This window comes from Stigmatopora argus, chromosome 1, assembly GCF_051989625.1.
Source record: "Stigmatopora argus isolate UIUO_Sarg chromosome 1, RoL_Sarg_1.0, whole genome shotgun sequence".
NCBI classification, from domain to species: Eukaryota; Metazoa; Chordata; class Actinopteri; order Syngnathiformes; family Syngnathidae; genus Stigmatopora; species Stigmatopora argus.
Genome location: NC_135387.1, coordinates 26225279 through 26244761, shown reverse-complemented (window position 1 = coordinate 26244761; position 19483 = coordinate 26225279). Strand labels below are relative to the sequence as shown.

At 41.9% G+C, this 19483-nt stretch overlaps 1 protein-coding gene across 3 annotated transcripts; it reads right to left on the bottom strand.

Moving 5' to 3' along the window:
- Positions 1–2248: 2248 nt before the first annotated feature.
- On the bottom strand, positions 2249–14350 carry slitrk5 (SLIT and NTRK like family member 5). 3 transcript variants are annotated; one of them, XM_077612947.1, is made up of 2 exons: positions 14283–14350; positions 2249–5968 (listed from the first exon to the last, which is right to left on the bottom strand). In XM_077612947.1, the coding sequence occupies exon 2, from the start codon at positions 5908–5910 to the stop codon at positions 3280–3282; it is 2631 nt and encodes an 876-aa protein (XP_077469073.1). In that variant the 5' UTR covers positions 5911–5968; positions 14283–14350; the 3' UTR covers positions 2249–3279. The 3 variants fall into 3 exon arrangements, with proteins under 3 accessions (XP_077469073.1, XP_077469066.1, XP_077469057.1); XM_077612940.1 differs by lacking the exon at positions 14283–14350 and adding an exon at positions 7741–7848; XM_077612931.1 differs by lacking the exon at positions 14283–14350 and adding an exon at positions 7028–7440.
- Positions 14351–19483: the final 5133 nt, after the last annotated feature.

The window sequence follows — 19483 nt, the reverse complement described above, 5'->3', positions numbered from 1 at the left end:
TGAACAGCGTCCATCCTAATTAAAAAATTGGCACGTAAACAGCAACAAATATATGCATGTGCATAAAACAAAAACGCTTCCATATCAAAATCTGTCAGCCAAAATGATCTCAAAGGCCAATACGTGCTGAACACACACACACACACACACACACACACACACACACACACACACACACACATATCCTGGCCATGATTCACTGCCCCTGCTCACGTCTGTGTGACATGTCCACAGTTACACTCAGTTCCAGGATTCCTCATCTCCCAAATGGTGCCTTCTGCTCTCATGGCTTCTTTCATGAAAAGATGGCGGCCGATTCACACAAAAATACTAACCGTGGCGAAACAAACCACAAGTGACATTCAAAGAAATAACCGCCGTGAATCACATTTGCATGCCGCATTTTGTGGAAAAAAAAGCTTCTTATATATTGAATTTAAGTGGGTCATCTATTTGGGTGATTTAAAACAAAATAAAAACACGCGTAGGATTTTTACTCGAGGATTTAAATGATAAAACAGCCGACTCTAAATCTGGAGGCAGTTCTTTGTTTTTGCGCTACTTAGAAAAATAGAGACAAAAAAATATAATCTCATGTCCGTTGTGGAGAATTTGCTACGCTCTTCAGTCGAGGCTTGACAAAATAACCATAATTGGAGACATTTCATACACTTTGAGTGAATTCGCCGATATCGGAGTCCATCGACGTTAGACAAGGTCTGTCTTGTGTTAAAAGATTGATTTTTTTATCAACTGTTGTTATATTCGTTATTGTTTCAGGTCTGACAGCCATTTTTCAGCTAATTTTTGGGTGAAAAAACCCAAAACGGTCTTATTTTTTCCTTTTAACGAATGACACCCATTCACCCATGCATCTTTCATATCATGTTTTCTTAAATAAAATAAACCCAAATATATGTACCGTATTTTCACGACTATAAGGCGCACATAAAAGTCTTAAATTTTCTCCAAAATAGACAGGGCGCCTTATAATCCAGTGGGCTTTATATATGGACCAATACTAAAATTGTTATCATGATAAAATAAAATGAATCAGTTGATAGGGTACACCGACTCTACTATTTTCCCGTAGACAAAGTACTGCGCAGTGACTGCTGGGATATGTAGTAGTTCTTTTGTCAATACACCCAATGGATTGTGGCCTGTATACATCGACATCAACACAGCATGACGAAGCTTGGAAAGCACCGTTGGAAAAGTTACGCTAGCTACCAGCTAGCTACTAGTTGTGAATGGATTGTGGCCGCCTGGACGAACGTATAAAACAGTGTTTTCAATGACTCATTTGGACAATTGTTCAATTCGGACACAGAAAATGAGGACTTTGATGGATTTATGGGTGATGATGACGTGAGTAAATTGTAAACATGAGATTATGGCTACGTGAGGCGTATGTCAAGCAACCGGATGGCTTTTTTCACGGCTTGCCGTCACTTTTGATTTGCGACCAAGTCACGAAAATGAAATGATGACGTGAGTACATTTTAAAATGGCTAAATAAAGTACAACCGAACTCAGTTTTGCTTCCGTTGCCTTTTTAAAAATGTGTTTTTAGCGTGTGGGTGTAGCGTGCAAGAACTATATATCCCAGTAGTCACTGCGCCACCGGAAACCGGAAAAGGAGTCTGGGGCTGCTTCCGGTAGCCAGCGCTATTGCGGTTAGATATTCATATATAATATATAATGTATATGCGTCTAAAAAATGGTGTGTCATTTGTGTGTTTAGAATACAGAAATAGCACTCGTTACTGACACTATTTTAGAATAAGATGGAGAAAGGTATAATCTCTCATTAAGTGCTTGCGTCATATGACAGGTTAATCATGAAATGCATTCTCGAACATGTTTAATCCTTCGTAGGTCACTTATTTAACTCCTTGGCTGCCATTAATGAGCCTTGACCTCCAGTTCATTTTTTACCAGAAGAGACTGGCTGTGAATTGAATGAGTGTTCGATAGGTGTTGTAAAAAAAAAAATCATTGTCACACTTTTTAATATATGATGCGCCATATAGTCGTGAAAATACGGTATTAAAACACCTGCACTTTTTAGGCCAAAAATAAACCGTTCCGGCCCACATGAGATTCACGTTGGCATGAACGTAGCCCCTGAAGCAAACTGATTTTGACCCCCTGAGCATAGACCTCGGAGTCTACACTTACATAATACATATGTGGCTTTTAGAGGCCCCTCCTCCTCATCTTCTCATATTTGGCACTACTCATATCATGAGAACCGACATCATGTTTATTTGATGACAACAACATAGTTTGGTCAATATAGTGCAAGAAGTGCAAAGCAATCCAAAAACATAGACTTGATTAGGGATAGAGATTCTGCCAATGCTTGTATAAAAATAGGTGTTACACAGACTAAAATAGCATCATTACACAACATAATCAAATCATACTTAGGAGTCCTTGTTTTTTTTTTGTTCCGATAACTCTATATATTAAGAATGAACCCCTCCCCCCCTGCTTCATTTTAAAATAATCTCCATTTATATGAGATCCTGTGAACTTCTCATTGCAAAAAAAGTGCTGAAATCATACAAAGACACTTTTTTTTCCCGTCTTTCCGTCAATTGACACAGTCATCTATATATTTATATATTTGGGATGTGCCATTTCCTTCCAAAACTAGAAAGCCACTTTACAATGCCAAGCTACAGGAAATGAAACGACAAAACAAAAGCCTTTTTTTGTTGTTTTTCCTTCAGAAAATGGTGATGTCACAGGTCATGTTGAAGTTGAATCAAAAGTTTGATCTTGAAACATGGCAGGTTATATCAATAAATACTTACTTACAGACTACAGCAGGGATTTAATCCTACACAGTTTTATCATCTGCTGTACAGTTTTGTTGTTGTTGTTGTTGTTGTTTTTCCAGGAGTGATTGTATCAACATTTTTTTTTCTATTTTCTGCCTCTGACAATAAACCCTACGCGTAGTTTTATTCCTGAATTTGAAGCTGGGCATACCTAGACACTTCAAATTGGTAATCATCGCTATATAAAAATAAAATTTGCATTGTTAGTTAGCAATCGTGTTCATCCGCCATTCTTCCAATGTCACTCGGCAACAAAAAAAAAAAAAAAAATGAAAAGAAAATAGTACGGCACACCCCGCGGGATTTTTCCTCTTTCCCTCCTGTTTGTTCGTGTAGTACTGCGCGTGCCAAGGCACCCAAGAAACAGTTTCCCGAAGGGTTAAAACGGGACAAAAAAATGCTTGGTTTGCATGAACGACGTTGCGGCTCAGAACTGGCTGAAGGTGGTCTGTTTCTCAAGAACTTCGAGGTAATCGGGCTCAGACTGCAGTTTTGCTTTTAACTCCAAGTATTCGTTCCTGTTGGGCTCCACGTAAACAGTACTAGGCGAGGTTCCGTACAGAACCGTCTCTCTAATCCGGTCCGGGTGCAAGAACTGGCGCCTGACATCAAAATTCGGGTTGTAGGTGTAGGACACCGGGCCCGTGTACTTGTACTCTAAAGCGGGCCCCACCGGGAGGGGCGGGACGGACTGGTGAGGGGACTGCTTGTCGGCGGCCTCCAGGATTCCCCGGAAGAAGTGGTCCGCGTCCTGGACCGGGGAGGGGTTGTCCCGCGGTTCGATGGTGCTGACGCTGTAGGCGGGGCTCCTCAAGGCGCTACGGTTCCTCTCCTCGTCCGGGGTACTCCTGTAGGTCACCTTGAGCTCGTGGAGGTCCCGGTAATCCTCCACCGCGTTGCCCTCCCTGGACCTGTAGATGGGGTTTTTGCACATGTGACCCATGGGGTGCGGGATGTACTCGTAGACGTGGCCCGCCGGCGCCTTGGCTTTGGGGCCCGAGCGGTTGCTGTACAGGCTGTACTGCAAGTTGAAGGAGCTCACGTCGGAGTCGTTGGCGCTGGTGCGGTCGCTCTGGGATTTTTTGCGCTTCTTCATCACCACCACGAAGAGGCCGGCCGCCACGAAGACGGACAGGATGAAGACCAGCAGGAGGCTCAGGATTAGCACGGAGAGGGGCACGGAGCCGCCGGGCGGGTTGAATCTGCGGGGGGCGTCGGTGAGGACAGCCCGGTCGTCCAAGGGCTCCTCGGTGGGGGGGCTCGGCGAGGCGTCGGCGTCCGAGTAGTCGGGGCACAGCTGCTCCGAGGAGACCGAGCGGAGGTCGGTCTTGGCGTGGCGCTTGGGGGTCTGGCACACTACCTCGTTGACCACCGTACCGGCGCTGAGCTGCTCCAGCCATATCTTCATGCCCACCAGGTCGCAGGAGCAGTCCCAGGGGTTCTCAAAGAGGTCGATTTGCACCAGAAGCTTGAGCTGGTCCAGGACGCCGCTGACGGGCAGGTTTTGGAAACGGTTGTTGCGCAGATTGAGTCGGGACAAGGAGAGGCTGGAAAAAATGCCCACCGGCAGCGTTTTCAGGAGGTTGTTGTTCAGAAAGAGCAGCTGGAGATTGGTCAGGTAGCGGAAGGCGCCCCCGTCCACCTCCTTGATTTTATTGTATTCTAAATACAGATATTGCAAGTTCTGCAGACCGAAAAACATTTCCCCCGTGAGTCTGTCCATGAGATTACCATTTAAATACAGCCTACGCAGATTGGTTAAATCCCCAAAAGCTCTGTCATGGATCACGGTTATCCTGTTGTTTCCAAGGTGAAGCAAATCCAATCCAACGGCGTCGACCAAATCTGATCTGCGTACCACGGGGATGTAATTGCCGGTGAGGTACATTTTTTTCGGATTGTACGGCTTGGGCTTCAGGTCGGAGATGCTCTCGATCTTTCGCTCTTGGCAATTGACGTTCAGGCCGATTTCCGATATCTGCAGGTTGCACGTGCAGGCGGCGGGGCAGTCCAAAGGCACGGGGGACTTGGTCTGGAAAGCGATGATGGGCCCGTAGTTGTACGGGCTGCCCCCCGGCAGGCGGGAGGTGGGCTTTAACCGGGTCCGGTTGAATTGCCGCGTGCCCTTGGTGGGCCGCGACGACGAGCGGAAGACCGCCGACGAGGTGGCCGAGGCCGTGACGGACGCCGGCGTGGTCTGGTAATATCCGTTGGTGCCGCTCGGGGGCGCCGGCCTGCCCGAGTCCTCCTGAGGCCTCCTTGGGCACAGTTCCTGCTTGGACACCTCGTCCAGGTCTCGCCCGTGGAGCCGGAAGGGGGTCTCGCACACCACTTCGCCCACCAGAGCCGTGTAGGCGATGCTCTCCAGCCAGGCCTTGAGCGCGATCAGCTCGCACGAGCAGTTCCACGGGTTCTCCTCCAGCTGTAATTCCACCACCTTTTCCATGTGCTCCAGGAGGCCGACGTAGGGGAACATTTTTAAGCGGTTCCCCCGCAGGTCCAAGTGAGTGAGGGGCACGTTGCGGAAGATGTTGGCGGGCAGGAAAGAGAGCAGGTTGTCGTTCAAGATCATTACCGTCAACTGGTGCAGTCGGCTCAGCGCGTTGGGCTCGATGTTGCTGATGTAGTTGTAATCAATTTGAAGGTATTCCAAACTCTCCAGGCCGGCCAATGTGTCTTCTTTCAAGGCGTCTATTTTGTTGTTGTTCAGATGCAACCTTTTTAATCCCTGGAGCCCGTTGAAGGCCCCGGATTCGATCTCGGAAATGTCATTGTTCCCCAAGTGCAGGATGCTCACTCCGGTGTAATTGAGGAAATCGTTGACCGAGAGTTTCTTCAGCAGGTTCCCCGTCAGGAGGAGGTGGTACGCCGAGAACTGAACCGGGCTGATCTCCGTCAATCGGATGATTCCGCGGTTCTCGCAGCTGACGGTAAGGACGCCTTCCTTCTCCTCGCACGTGCATAGGTCGCGGCAGATTTCCCCGTAATTGTCATACATCTCGATCAGCCTTAGAGATGATGCAATCACTAGGATTATACGTAGGGCCCAGATATGCATGTTTCCTGGGAGTTGACGCCCCAGCTCACTCAAGTTGGCTCTCAGTGTGAGGTGTCATCTAGGGAAGGAGAAAAAAAAAGGACGGGTGCCGTGTTACACATGCACAATTCAACTTGCCCCCAATTCACCTTTTATGAGCTAAATTTGAAGACACGCATTAAAAGAAGGCCGGACATGATCTCGCTATGCAGACGAATGACGTCCTTTGGCTTTAAGGGTTTTCCAACACCCACATATGCACCATTTAAACACACTAATCCTATAGAAATGTCTATTCACTTCTAATAAAGTTGAATACATAGCATGCAGAAGAACAGGATTTGAAAGCGACATACCAAATGACCACTTGTGCTCATTTATTCACCCGGACATGTCTTTTTTTAATGATATATATAGACAGCATGTCTTTTTTCATTTTTTTGTTTTTCAAACAAGCACCACGATCTTAACCCCCCGTCGCCAAAAGATTTATCACTCATCCCACATACCAGACATCGGCGGGGCAGCTTCTCCCCCCCAACCCTGAATTTAAAAGGTGGGAGTATATTGCTCCACAGCAAGCAAAATAAATGCATAAATCGGCTGAGGTGACACGTTTAAAAGAAAGAAGAACACAAAAACACCGACAGATGGAAACGTCTGCCACCATGTTGCTAGCTTTCTGGTTAATGAAAATTGATCCGACTGCAGTTTTATGAAAGAGCTACATAATTTTTGCAAAGCATGGAATCTATGACATCTGCTTTAGAAGACTGGATAGTTTCCCTCTTCTCGTCCTCTCTCCCTCTCTCTCTCTCTCTCACACACACACAAGCATACACACACACATACACACACATCACCCCCTTCCCCTCCTCCTTAAAAGAACACAAAAGCTTACACACTAGCGCAGTCCACATGCCCAAAATCTAACACACCAGCAAAACGTTTTTGGCATTTTCGTGCTATCCTTCCAAACGTGGACTTTATTACCCACCAATCACGACATCAATGTACACGCGCACCATTTGTAAATGCGTAAAACTGCCGTGGCAAAGCCAGAAATCAACTTGAATATGACGTCCATTTCAGAACCACGGATAGCTCCAGAACCACGGATAGCTCCCGATCCACTTACCGTGCAGATTCCCGAGGAAAAAAAAAACGCCAACGCGTCCGCCTCAGCCACGGAAAAAAAAAAATTAAAATAAAATAGACATCACGCCCATAGCCCTTTTTTCGGGCTCTTGTCTTGCTCCAAACATGGATTTCAGTCCAGCACCCGCGTGGAGAATTCTTAAGATTCAAGTCTCCTCTGCCTGAAGCTCCATCTCAGTCTCTTTTGAGCAGTCAGCTGGCGCGCCGATATTGGCTCCAGTCTTCTGAATTTAGCAGTGTCATTTTTTAAAGAACACCGCGATCAAAGTTGGGAATAAAAAGGGGGAAAAACGGGGTACGTTTGGTGTGAAATGAAGGCAAAATAAAACAAGAGAAAGCCCAGTAATCCCACATTTAGAGGAGACCGGAGCCGTGACTTTCATTCAGGGAGAAAGAAGCACGAATCCCCCCCCTCCACAGCCCCCCCCCCCTCTTTCCTCCGCGTCTCCCCCTCTCTTCGTCCGCGTCCGCACCAGCCAGCTTCTTGGTGTGCAAGCAAGCGACCCCCCCCCCCCCCCCCCCCACCCAGCACCAGCAACAGCAACCCCCTTTCACGCCAATCATATGGCGTCTAATTCAGCACAAATCCGCGTCTTTCTTGCCGCAACTAGTGGAAGTTGGTCGGGAGCTTTGCGCCAAAAAAAACCTGCCGCATCCTAAGCGCCAGAAACGGAACAATCACGGAACAATTACCGTCGTGCGGCAACAGGAGAGGAGAGGGTGCGCCAAAGGCAGAAATCCTCCATCCGCACGGCTGCCATGGCGAGGGAATGGAAAGCAATAGTTTAAAAGGGTTTCGTCGGAGGAGGGGGGGGGCGTGAGGGAGGGAGAAAGTTGCAGGAGGGGGCGTCTCAAAAGGGGACCCATAGAGGGCGGCACAGGGATGGAGGACATTGCTTAATTACTTTTTTTTTACTTGACTTTTTCCCTTTAAAATTGGAGTGATGGCAAAGTGTGCTATGAAAGTCGAAGCCGTAAATGACGTGTTTTAGACCGCAAAATATGGAAAATAAGGAATTCTGTAGACATGATTTTCTTTAAGAATGAACTGCAGAGGGCAGCATAGTGGCAATTTACAGCTAGGGAAGTGCCAGGTGCGAAAATGACTTGGGAGTTTTTTTTTCAGTGGAGATTCAAAGACAAATAACAAAAAAAAAAAAACAGGTAATACTGAATCCAACCACAATTTCCTGATAATTTAACTCCCACAATTTAAAATGTTGTATTTATGTTTCTGCTGTTGGTGGAGATCATTAAGATTTTCAAACAGGGGCGGATCTAGGTTCTGGGGATAGGGGAAGTTTAGCCCCCCCCGAGGAGGAAATGGTCATTAATGTAATAGATATTAAGCAATAATAAAAATGAGGAAAAATCTCAAATAAACGGCAGTTTTAAGCAACGAGTTGTTTATAACAGGGATGTTCCTGATCACAAATCGGGCCCAATCAGGTAAAAAACAAAAAAAGATATGTTTTTTAAATGTTTTGCTACCGCAGCTAATAAGTTAAGGTAATAAAATGTTCCATGAGTATAATGCAAAAGTTTAGGCTACACCAATCACTCTTTATGACACTATTGAAACAAATCTTGAAGTTAAAAAAAGTAAATGTCCAACAAATCACAACAAAAATATCTTAATTTATTGCTTTGACTGACTAAGTTTATTATTGGAAAATATATGATTTAAACATTTTTTTACAATCTTATTTTGGTGCTGCACAACTAAAAAAAGGATGTGTTTCTTTCTGCTTCGTTGAAATCACCGTTTTATATGATTATAATTTTTTAATAGCTCTATCAAAATTGGGTGAATTCGATATAGTACTTTTTCTCCTACATTTTCTGGGCATCTGATTGGCAGATTCTTAAAATTAGGTCACATGGAAAAATATGCGATCAGCAAATCCCTAATTTATAACATGAGCAAAACACTAACACAATTTAACATTTTTGTTCTTAATCATTGAACACCTACTAGCCAATTATGCAAATTACAACCAAAAAGTGCACTTTTTGTTGGTTTAATTTACAAAAAGCTATATATATATACTTAAGTCCAATTTACCACATTCTAAAGTGCAACTTTAAGAGTAATATGGTAAATATTTTTAAGCTAAAAGGTTAGCTAACAGCACTCACTAGCATCGGATTAAATATCATAGGTGTGAGCCATCTTTGGGTCAAGAAAATAATCATTTGTGTACCCCTTCCCTCGACAAGGATGATACCAAATACACAGATTAAAGCTTATAGTAGCACACACTTACAAAGGGATATGCTTTGAAAGAAACACGTTTTCCAAAGGATTAGCTTTAATCCATTTTTGCATCAAATACGCAGTTACAGTGTTGAGAAGCACAACCAAAATGCAGCTTATTTGTCCCATGGTGAAAATGTTACCCTATTTCCCTTTTGACTGCATAACAAGAATTGGTAAAGGACTTAACGAGAAGCGTAGAGGAAAATCAAATTAAAGCAAGCATATGTTGGCCTGCCATGTCCAAGAGATTTCCCACTTAGTCAGTATTGTGTAGTAATAAGTCAACTTTTCGGACCTTTTTTGGGGGGGGGTGTATGGAGAATAATATCTTTTCCATGTCTGAGAAATTAGTCATGTAGATGCATGGATTTATCTTAAAGTCTTAGGGAATTTAATCGTATTAAGAGTGGACTCGCATGGAAATAGGCTGGCCTGGAATCCCATAATGAAGAACTTGATGTAGCCACGGTTCTCGCGCCCGTGTTCATCAAAAAAACATGTACGCCATTCATGAATGTGTGCAAAGACATACAGCAGTGTGACTTAATAAAAGCTAATAGGTTCAAGCAAACGCCAAAGCTATTATCATAAATCAAGTGCATCCTATGCTAATTAGGTCTGGGGTTAAGTCATTAATGCAAATGAAGGTTCACCCGTAATAGAACAAACTTATCTTTTGCATGAACCCCACTCGCTATTTTTTTTGGTTTTTTAACGAAGGTTATTGAGTTGCGATTATTTATTTAGTTTGTTAGCGTATGACAAGTACTTGTGTAACATTTCTTTCAAAAATATTTGTAGCTAATAAGGATGTATACCGTATTTTCTCGCACATAGGTCAGATTTGTCGCTCCAATGATGAGGGTATGGCTTATATGCGCATAAATTAGCACAAAGCGCTATTACGCAAGACAATGCGGCCGATATGGTCATTTATTTCAAAATGGAGAAAAGATAAACAGATAAAAAACGCTTAACAAAATGTATTTTGGCGTCTTTGAATGAAATTCAAGAAAAAATGTAACGTATCTTACATTAAACATGAAAAAACTCACTTGGGCCTCCCAATGCTCGCTCAGGGCGCCGCCATCTTAAAACTAGACCGCTACGGACACACTTCCTGGTTGTACTGCTCACGTGACTTCCTTTTTAGAATGTGTCTACGTTTATTATCTCATAAATACCACATGCGATGATTTTTCTTAAGATTTTCCCTTCAAAGTAACACATTTTTACTCCTTATTAAAACCATGAACATGGAGGTGAAAACTGTGAATCAGGGGGTGTCTTATACGAGAGAAATTGTAAAATTTAATGATTTTAAGGCAACTTTAAGAGTATGGCTTATACGCGGAGGCGGCTAATATCCGAGAAAATATGGTATTTACGTCTGGCGATTAAAATTCAAGTACTTAAAGAATATTTTTTCACACTCTCTGACCTGTTATGTTTTTATTAGCCTATACAGTGGTACCTTGTGATACAACATGCTCGTCATACAATGAAAATTTCGATCGAATAATTCGCTCGCGATACGATTAAAATTTCGAGATGCGACCAAGCCAGGTGGCCATGACATGAGAGGCTGTTTATCATTGTAGCGCACTGTCTTTTTTTGCCGCATCTCTTTCATGTATAACTACTATATCTACGAGGACTGAACGATTTATTCAGACAAGTTTCGACCAGCAAACGCACAACGCGCATGCCAGGCAAAAAGAGGGCTTTCTGGGTAATGAAGTATACTCGTGCATACAACACCCATAGGCAATGGTGCCCTTTCTCAGAATAAAACTTCATTACCCACAATCAATACGTGGGTAGGCTGTTATTCCTTAGCCTGTTAGCTCCTGTGATCGCTCATTCAAGACTACTTCTCATTGGCAAGTGGTCGTGCGTTATCCTAATGAGGCCATTTGTGTGCATCATTTTGGGAATATTTTGAAGGCAATACAACACCAAACAGTCCATCGATAGCGAACGTGAGGGTGGAGGCGTGGCAAACCGCTAACCCGGAAAACAAAGGTAACAAAAGATTAAGACAAAACTAGAATTCAGTTTTGTGTAAAGTTACATTAAACGTATGTTTGAGTGTCTGTATATATTTATCCAAGTTAATTTAAATTTGTTTGTTCAGTTACGAGTGCGTTGCCATGGATAAAGTCCCCCCGAACAGCCCCTCTTCCGCCTCCGTGTGTGTCGTTGTCTCTCCCCTCTGCGAAATGCGTCTAATTTTACATCTATTAAACACATTTTATTACTATTAAACCACTCGTTATTTATTCCTTTGTCAATATATGGCGAATTAGAAGAAATAATACATTTTTTCCAATCCAATATCCTGTTTTTGGTGTTTTTTCAGAGGGTTGGAACGAATTAATATGTTTTCAATTCATTTCAATGTGAAACGTTCGCTCGAGTTACGAAAAGCTCGACATACGATCTCAGTCTCGGAACGGATTACGATCGTACGTCGAGGTACCACTGTAGTTATCTGGAAAAAAAACTGTTACGTTAACAAATACCAATTTAGCCTTTTCTTCTCCATTATACTATTATTAATTTAATGTTACTTCTTGGTTTCTGCTAAGATAAAAAATGCAACTTTTATACTTTTTGCCTATTCATTGTGACATATAGTCCAAAAAATCAAGCACGTAGAGTTTTTTATTTTCATTTTTTACCAAAATAGAATATTTGGAGGGACAACTATTGCCTTAGAATTGGCGAGGAAGATCTCATTTAGACATCTGGCACAGGGAGCCATTTGTGCCAGATTCCAGCCAAACCGCAAGCAATCTAGGAGGTCGGAATGCGTTAAAATGGCATTCATATGGTAATAGAAAGCAGTGACAGTGCGACAACATTATGTCAACAAGATGTGGTGACAAATTGGAAACACTTGTATGGAGCAGAAATGACTCTACATAAACAATGAATGGCTCTAGAAATGCATGAAGGCTAATGAGACAGGCGAGAATGGATGGGAGGGGAAAGTGGAAGTTGTCTGTTGTGCCACGTGGGCGTCACTCCAGTAATCATGCTCAAAATTGCTTTAGTCCTTGCTTGGCAGATTCTCACACACGCAGAAGCACGTTTGCTGTATTTCATTTTAATAGCCGTGTTTAGCATGTAGAAATAAATATCAACTCTAATAATGTGTGACGCTCACAGAATGCCTGCCAGTAAATGTCTTCTCATTGTTTGCCTGGGAATGTAATTTGCAGAAATAAAAAAAATGAAAACAAAACATATTCAGATTGTGACAAAAAATAAGAAAAAATGGAGATTCAAACAGTCACAGAATGCAGCAAGCTATTGTGAAAATATTTTAAAGAAAGGTATAAAGGGGAATCATTGTTTTGGGCAGTGGCGGGCCGTCAGGGCCTTCAAGGCCTTCTCTGCTGGCCTACGAAACATCTGAATCATATATTATATTTTGTCCATCAATACTTATGAAATAATTCCAAATTGTCTGTTAGCTTCCTTTCATTGCTTTTCCCCCTGGTTGCACTGCTTCCAGATGTGTGTTTTCATATTGAAGCATTTAACCAATCACATTTCAGCCATTATTTGTTGCCAGGGTCAGAAATCTGCCTCATTTTTATGGGGTCTCGTTGATAGTATTGGGGACCTAGGAACGGATTAGAGCATTGACATGTAAAATGCGTCTCTACTTGCAAAACATTCAAATTACCAAATTACTATTGTATCCCTTAAATTTGTAAATACAGTGGTACTTCGAGATACGATCTTAATTCGTTCCGGGACTGAGCTCGTATGTCGATATACTCGTAACTCGAACAAACGTTTCCCATTGAAATGAACTAAAAACAAATTAATTCGTTCCAACCCTCTGAAAAAACACCAAAAACAGGATATTGGATTGGAAAAAATGTTTTATTTCTTCTAATTTGCCATCTATTAACAAAGTAACAAATAACTAGTGGTTTAATATTACTACAATGTGTTTAGTAGTACTAAAATTATATGGATTTCGAAGGGGGAGAGAAAGAGGGGACTAGATAGAGAGAGATAATTATTTGCTCGAAATTTGTCTCGTATCTCGAAATGCTCGTATGTCGGCACCACTGTAATGTGGTATTTTCAAAGTCACTTACATTGTTCAGTTTCTGTTTTAGGGTAACTACTGATGCTCGTACAATTATCACAGCCCAGATTGATGCGGATTCTCGCCAGCCAAGGATTTATGGAGAAAAAAGGGTGACGGGTTGCGCTTCTCTTTTGTTTTTTCCGACAACTCGGCTCGTGCGTTAGCCGTCAAATCTGGGACACGCAAACTTAACCGGGGCGCTTTGATGAAACAAGCCGCTGATAATGCGATAAGTGCAACCTGGTCGTACCGAGGAGTGGATGGGATTGACTTATGGAGCTCCCCGCATGGAAGAACAAAAGCGACCAACCGTGGCCCAGTCAAGTGAACTCATTTACACGGCGGCTGCTGAGCGTGAAGGCTCTTAAGGTTATCGGCGCAACTCGGAACGGCGCACGAAGTTTAGGTCGCCTATCTATCGACAGTTCTCTTTGACAAACATCAACTGAGCAAATGAGAGCTTGATGCTTTTAAGGCTATTTTCTCATTACCTGAAAGACGATCATTATAAAAGGACTCCCTGGCTAATTGCACCTTGCTGCGTTGGGTAAAATGACTGCATGAGTGCTCATTATCCATCGGCTTGGACGGAGACAAAGAGAATAAGAGATGGACGGGAGTCTGGCTCCGATGCACCCGGTGCTTTGCGAGATACTTAATCAGCAAATAGTCCATTGGCGAAGTGCAATGCTCCACTTTTTTTGGTTCATGTGCATCGGATAAATCGAAAGGGAACGCCACCAGCTGTTTTTCCACGGAAACCCTCCGGGCTAGGAGCGACAACAAGTTCGGGTTGGGAAATTTCAAGGCAGATCTACGCAAGCTGTTAGCTGCAAAAGAGAAGTGACTAGAAATACTTACAGTTTCTGCAGCATTCCGATGACGATACATACTTTTTTTTTCTTAAAGGTTCATTACCGAGATTGCACTGTCTTCCATTTGCAAATTAAAGAATCACCGGTGTTGGGGTTATTCATTATTATAAATGTGTTTGCAATGAATATAAAGCTTATTAGGAATAGTAATGCTCATCCTAAATGTGTAACTATATTAAAATGTGTTGATCGCCTCCAACGAAGACAAACGCTTACGCCAAGGTCGACAGCTGGTTCCAGCGAGAGATACAAGGCAAAGACATAAAACAATACACCGAGTCCTTGCTCCGAGGACTGATACACCTCAACCTTTTCCCCAGATGCGAGTTCACAATGAAGATCGGTGAAGGACGCTTAAATTGTTGTTGGGTCAGCGGATGGCTATCAAGCATATTGTTTTAATTTGTGACGCTAGGTTGACGCTTGGGTTGCTTGATTATGTGAATTGTTTTGTTTCTTGCTTACGCAAATGGAATTGTTTTGTTTCTTGCTTACGCAAATGGAATCAATAACCTTGTAATTGTTTTGATTTGAAGCCTTAAATAGGCAGGACATAATGCCGCTCTTTAGAATAATCTTGGGTGGGGCGAGCTGCCGGATGTATTCTCTCTTGCAAGAATTAAATGGGATGTGACTACAGATGCCTTTTTTTATTGAAAGCTGAATTGGAAAAACCTAAGGATAAACTTACAATTGGATGAACCTAACAACCGGATTTTAATCTTAGCGCGAACAAGCGACGGGATGAGGGGGCGAGGCTTGCCAAGCCAATTAGGCAGGCAATAATGGATTTGCAAGCCACTGGAGGGACCATTTGCCCTCCATTTAAACAGTCAAGATAATTAAAGAATATTCAAAAAATAGAAATGGGAGCGTGTACAAATCAATCCAGTTAGCGGCTCTCTTTGATATTTCTGTCTCAATCTCAAATCAGACAGAGACGTCTTTTTTGTTGGGTTTTTTTTCTGGGAACGTGTCAGCACCCTCGCGGCTTTTAACATTTTATCAAAGCTAAACGGCAGCTAGGGTGCAAAGTTAAACATTTTAGCATGTTCAATACAAAGAAAATGATCAATTGTATGAATTACAAAAGGGAGAAACGCCTCACCTGCTCGTAAAACCTCCAGATTTATTTACAAAAAAAGTGTAACTTCTTGGCTGCCATTGACGGCGTTCATTTTGACTGGTTTAAACCAGGGTTGCAACCAATACCATATTTTCTCACATATTAGCCACCTCCACGTATAAGCCATACCCTTAAAATTGCCTTAAAATCGTTGAATTTTACAATTTCTCTCGTATAAGCCGCCCCCTGATTCACAATTTTTACCTCTATATTCATGGTTTTAATACGGAGTATGAATGTGTTACTAAAAATGTTCCTCTTTTTAAGCTTCTTAATGGAATTTTTTATATTTTGCTTTTTCATAAAAGGGAGTTAGATGTAAACATTGTTTTTTTAAACATGTTTTAGTTTTTTTACTAAAAAAAGCACTTTATCAATTCAGCTTCTTATTAATTGCTTTCATTCCTTTTTTCAATGTTATAATTAATACATTTACATTGTTTATCTGTAAAGAGGAAACAACAAGCTTTATTCCTATTTGTTTTTATTTGAGGTTTTAATGGTGAAAAAGCACACACACCAAAAAGTAGCCTAACTATTATTAATCTCTCTTTGATCATATGTCCTAATTTATTTAGTAAAGGGAAAACAGCATTAAATATTCTCTAATTTCTGAAGTCTTGCTATCTTTAATTGACAACTAACTACATGAATATTTTAAACACAGTCATTGCACACGGGGAAAAAAAAGATGCGTCTCTTTGGATGCATTTCATAGTAATGAACAAATCAGAGTTCCTCGAAAAATATTTTATTTTTACATTGACCACACACCTTTAGCAAATTGTCACTTTGACCACTCAAACAAAGGAAACACCCAAAAATTAGATGTCCAATCCATTTGAAGAGGGAAGCCTGACAACCTTGGTACACGGTCGATTGGTCGCCGGTCTTTTGGTCGCCGATCTTTTGGTCGCCGGTCTTTTGGTCGCCCGGAAGGTTATTGATAATTACCATTTAAATCGTTGCTCAAATTCCCTAAATACAAACTGTGAATTATTATTTAGTCATACTTAATGCCCTATTAATTATTAGGCTAAAGAAAAGCTCCAAATTTCCCAGACTTTTATTGTTTTTTGTTGGAGAACTTGTTAAGACCCTGACTGACGTAGCTTCTTAAAGGGACAACGCATGTACATACAAACTTTGTTCTTTCACCACACGCAGTCAAAATCATGCCATCAAGAAAGCCTATGTGTCAAAGTGGCGGCCCGGGGGCCAAATCTGGCCCACCGCATCATTTTGTGTGGCCTGGGAAAGTAAATCATGAGTGCTGACTGTCTGTTTTAGGATTAAATTAAAATGAAGAGTATAGATGTATATTAAATTTCCTGATTTTCCCCCTTTTAAATCAATAATTTTAATTTTCTAATCATTTTTTTCTGTTTTTAGTTCGAAAATTATTTTGTAAAATCTAAAAATATATAAAAAAGCGAAAATAAACATTGTTTTAGATCTATAAAAATCCCTCCGACCCGTTGTCACGGTCCGGGCGACCAAAAGACCGGCGACCAAAAGACCGGCGACCAAAAGACCGGCGACCAATCGACCGCACACGGGCAACCTTCACCGTCCAAATGCATTTGACATTTGTCGCCGTCTATGGCGATGAATGAGTTAATGGCTTCTGTAGCCTCCTTTAACGAGACACAGTTGGCGTGTGCTACCCGTTCTTTTTTTTCCCCTTTTGCACCAATTGTGTGGGCAAAGCTCATAAGGGGCTGCAAAGATTTACAAGCAGCAGACAGTGGCTGACTGTCTGGGCACTGGATCATTCAGAGGATTTGGATGGAGGGTAGGAAAGGAAGGGGGCCCAAGGGACCCCCTGGCTCAAACTGGCCCCACCAGGAGCAACTTGCTCTATGCACACTCGGAGCTTGTGTGTGATGATAATTGTATCCAGCTCCTGGTGGACTCTCTGATTAGCACAGTGTAAAAAAAAATGGCAGGCTTGAGCTCAGAAAAACACAATGTTATTTTCATTACATCATGAAATGGGATTTTAGCCGTGGTTTGGAGCTTATTTGCCGTATTTATAAATGTTTTCATTTTGATTCATATGCTAAACACACGTGTCGCAATCCACTTCAATTTCGCCTGGATTATGTTCATTCTGTTTTGGTAGGGTTTATCCTCACAAGGGTTTTGGGGTTGGGGGGGTGTATCCGTCCTCAGCCAATGATGGGCCCTGAATTGGTTGCCAGCCAATCGCAGAGCAGGAGGAGACGGTCAACCATTCAAGCTCACTGTTGGGGTTATTCTTGGATTTTATTATATATCATACCTGTCAACCTCTGCCGATAACTGCCCTTATAAATGATTATGATTCCCCTTACAAACCCCCAAAAAACCTTACAAACACCGTACGAGTCGTACGGTGTTTGTAAGGTTTTTTGGGGGTTTGTAAGGGGAATCATAATCATTTATAAGGGCAGTTATCGGCAGAGGTTAACAGGTATGATATATGTGTGTATTAATCATTATATGTATGTGTGGAATATTAATCATTATATGTATGTGTGGAATATTAATCATTATATGTATATGTGATACATTAATCATTATAAGCAGACGAAAGCTCAGTATAACAAGGACACTTCCCCCATGCAGCTGGCTCCAAGGACATTTAATTGTTTTGATGACTATTGACCTGACAGATCACCGACTCCCGGGCCGAGGACTGTTGATCTGAGTTCGCAATGAAGATCTGTGAAGGACTCTTAAATTGCTTTGACTTGGATTCCGGGAGATGGCGATAATCAAAGCAACTTCTGAAAATACTCGCATATTGTTTTAAAATACTGTCGCTCGTTTCACCTTTTATGGAAATTATTATGCTTACTTGTGCAAATTCTTACGCAGTTGTTTTTGGTTTCCGATCTGATATGCAATTGTTGTTGCAGCTGTTTAAATAAGATAACCTTGAGTGCTTTGATTACGTGCGACTAAATGGACAGAGGATGCCTTTCTTCAGAATGTTCCGGTGGCGAGGACAAGCCAGGACCGATTCTCACTTGCAAGTTATTGCTAGATTATGTCTACGATGTTTCTCCTTTTATTTAAATATATCTATTAATAAACCTATCACTCACACTCAGAAATAAGGACAATTTAGAGTAGGGGTGTCAAACCCACTTTGATTCGCGGGGCCAGCTAGATCTCTTTTTTTGCCCGAAAAGTTAATTTACATGCTGCCATTGACGATGCTAGATGTCCAATCCATTCTGACTGACTCCTAGTCAAAATGGATAGGACATCTAACGTCGTCAATGGCACTGAACGATGAGCATCCACAAAATGTTTAAGTGAATTGGACCTCTTTCGTTGTCAATGGTAGTTGTGTCACTTTATGATCATTTTAAAGTACTTACAGGTCACTTCCTGTAAATTTGGGATAATTTCTAATTGATTTGCAGGTCGGAGGGATTTTCAGGCTACTTCCTGTGTGTTAGTTGCTTTCTGTTGATTTTTTGGCGCACTTCCATGTTACTTCCTATTGGTTTTGGGGCATTTTAAGGTGCCTTGTTAACTCATAGGCCAGGGGTGTCAGACTCGAGTTGGTTTGCGGGCCGCTTTAACGTCAACTTGATTTCACGTGGGCCGGACCATTTTAGATATATTTGGATTTTTTTTTATATAAATGGATTAAAAAACTTGTATAAAAGCCCTGAATATTCAGTTTTTATAGATCTAAAACATTGTTTATTTTAGCTTTTTTTATATTTTTATATTTTACAAAATATTTTTTGAACTAAAAACACGGAAAAAAATGATTAAAAAATTACAATTATTGATTTAAAAGGGGGAAAATCAGGAAATTTAATATACATCTATACTCTTCATTTTAATTTGATCCTAAAACAGACAGTCAGCACTCATGATTCCTGGGCACACTTTTGGCCCCCGGGCCGCCACTTTGACACATATGTCTTAGGCTTTCTTGATGGCATGATTTTGACTGCATGTGGCGAAAGAACAAATGCGACTGCGGGTAAGAAATGGAGGAAAGGGCAATAGTGCGCGCATTCCATCACAGAACTCACAAAATTCAAATTTTACAG

Coding starts and splice junctions, on each gene's coding strand:
- slitrk5 (XM_077612947.1), bottom strand. CDS start 5,910: ATGCATATCTGGGCCCTACGTATAATCCTAGTGATTGCATCATCTCTA.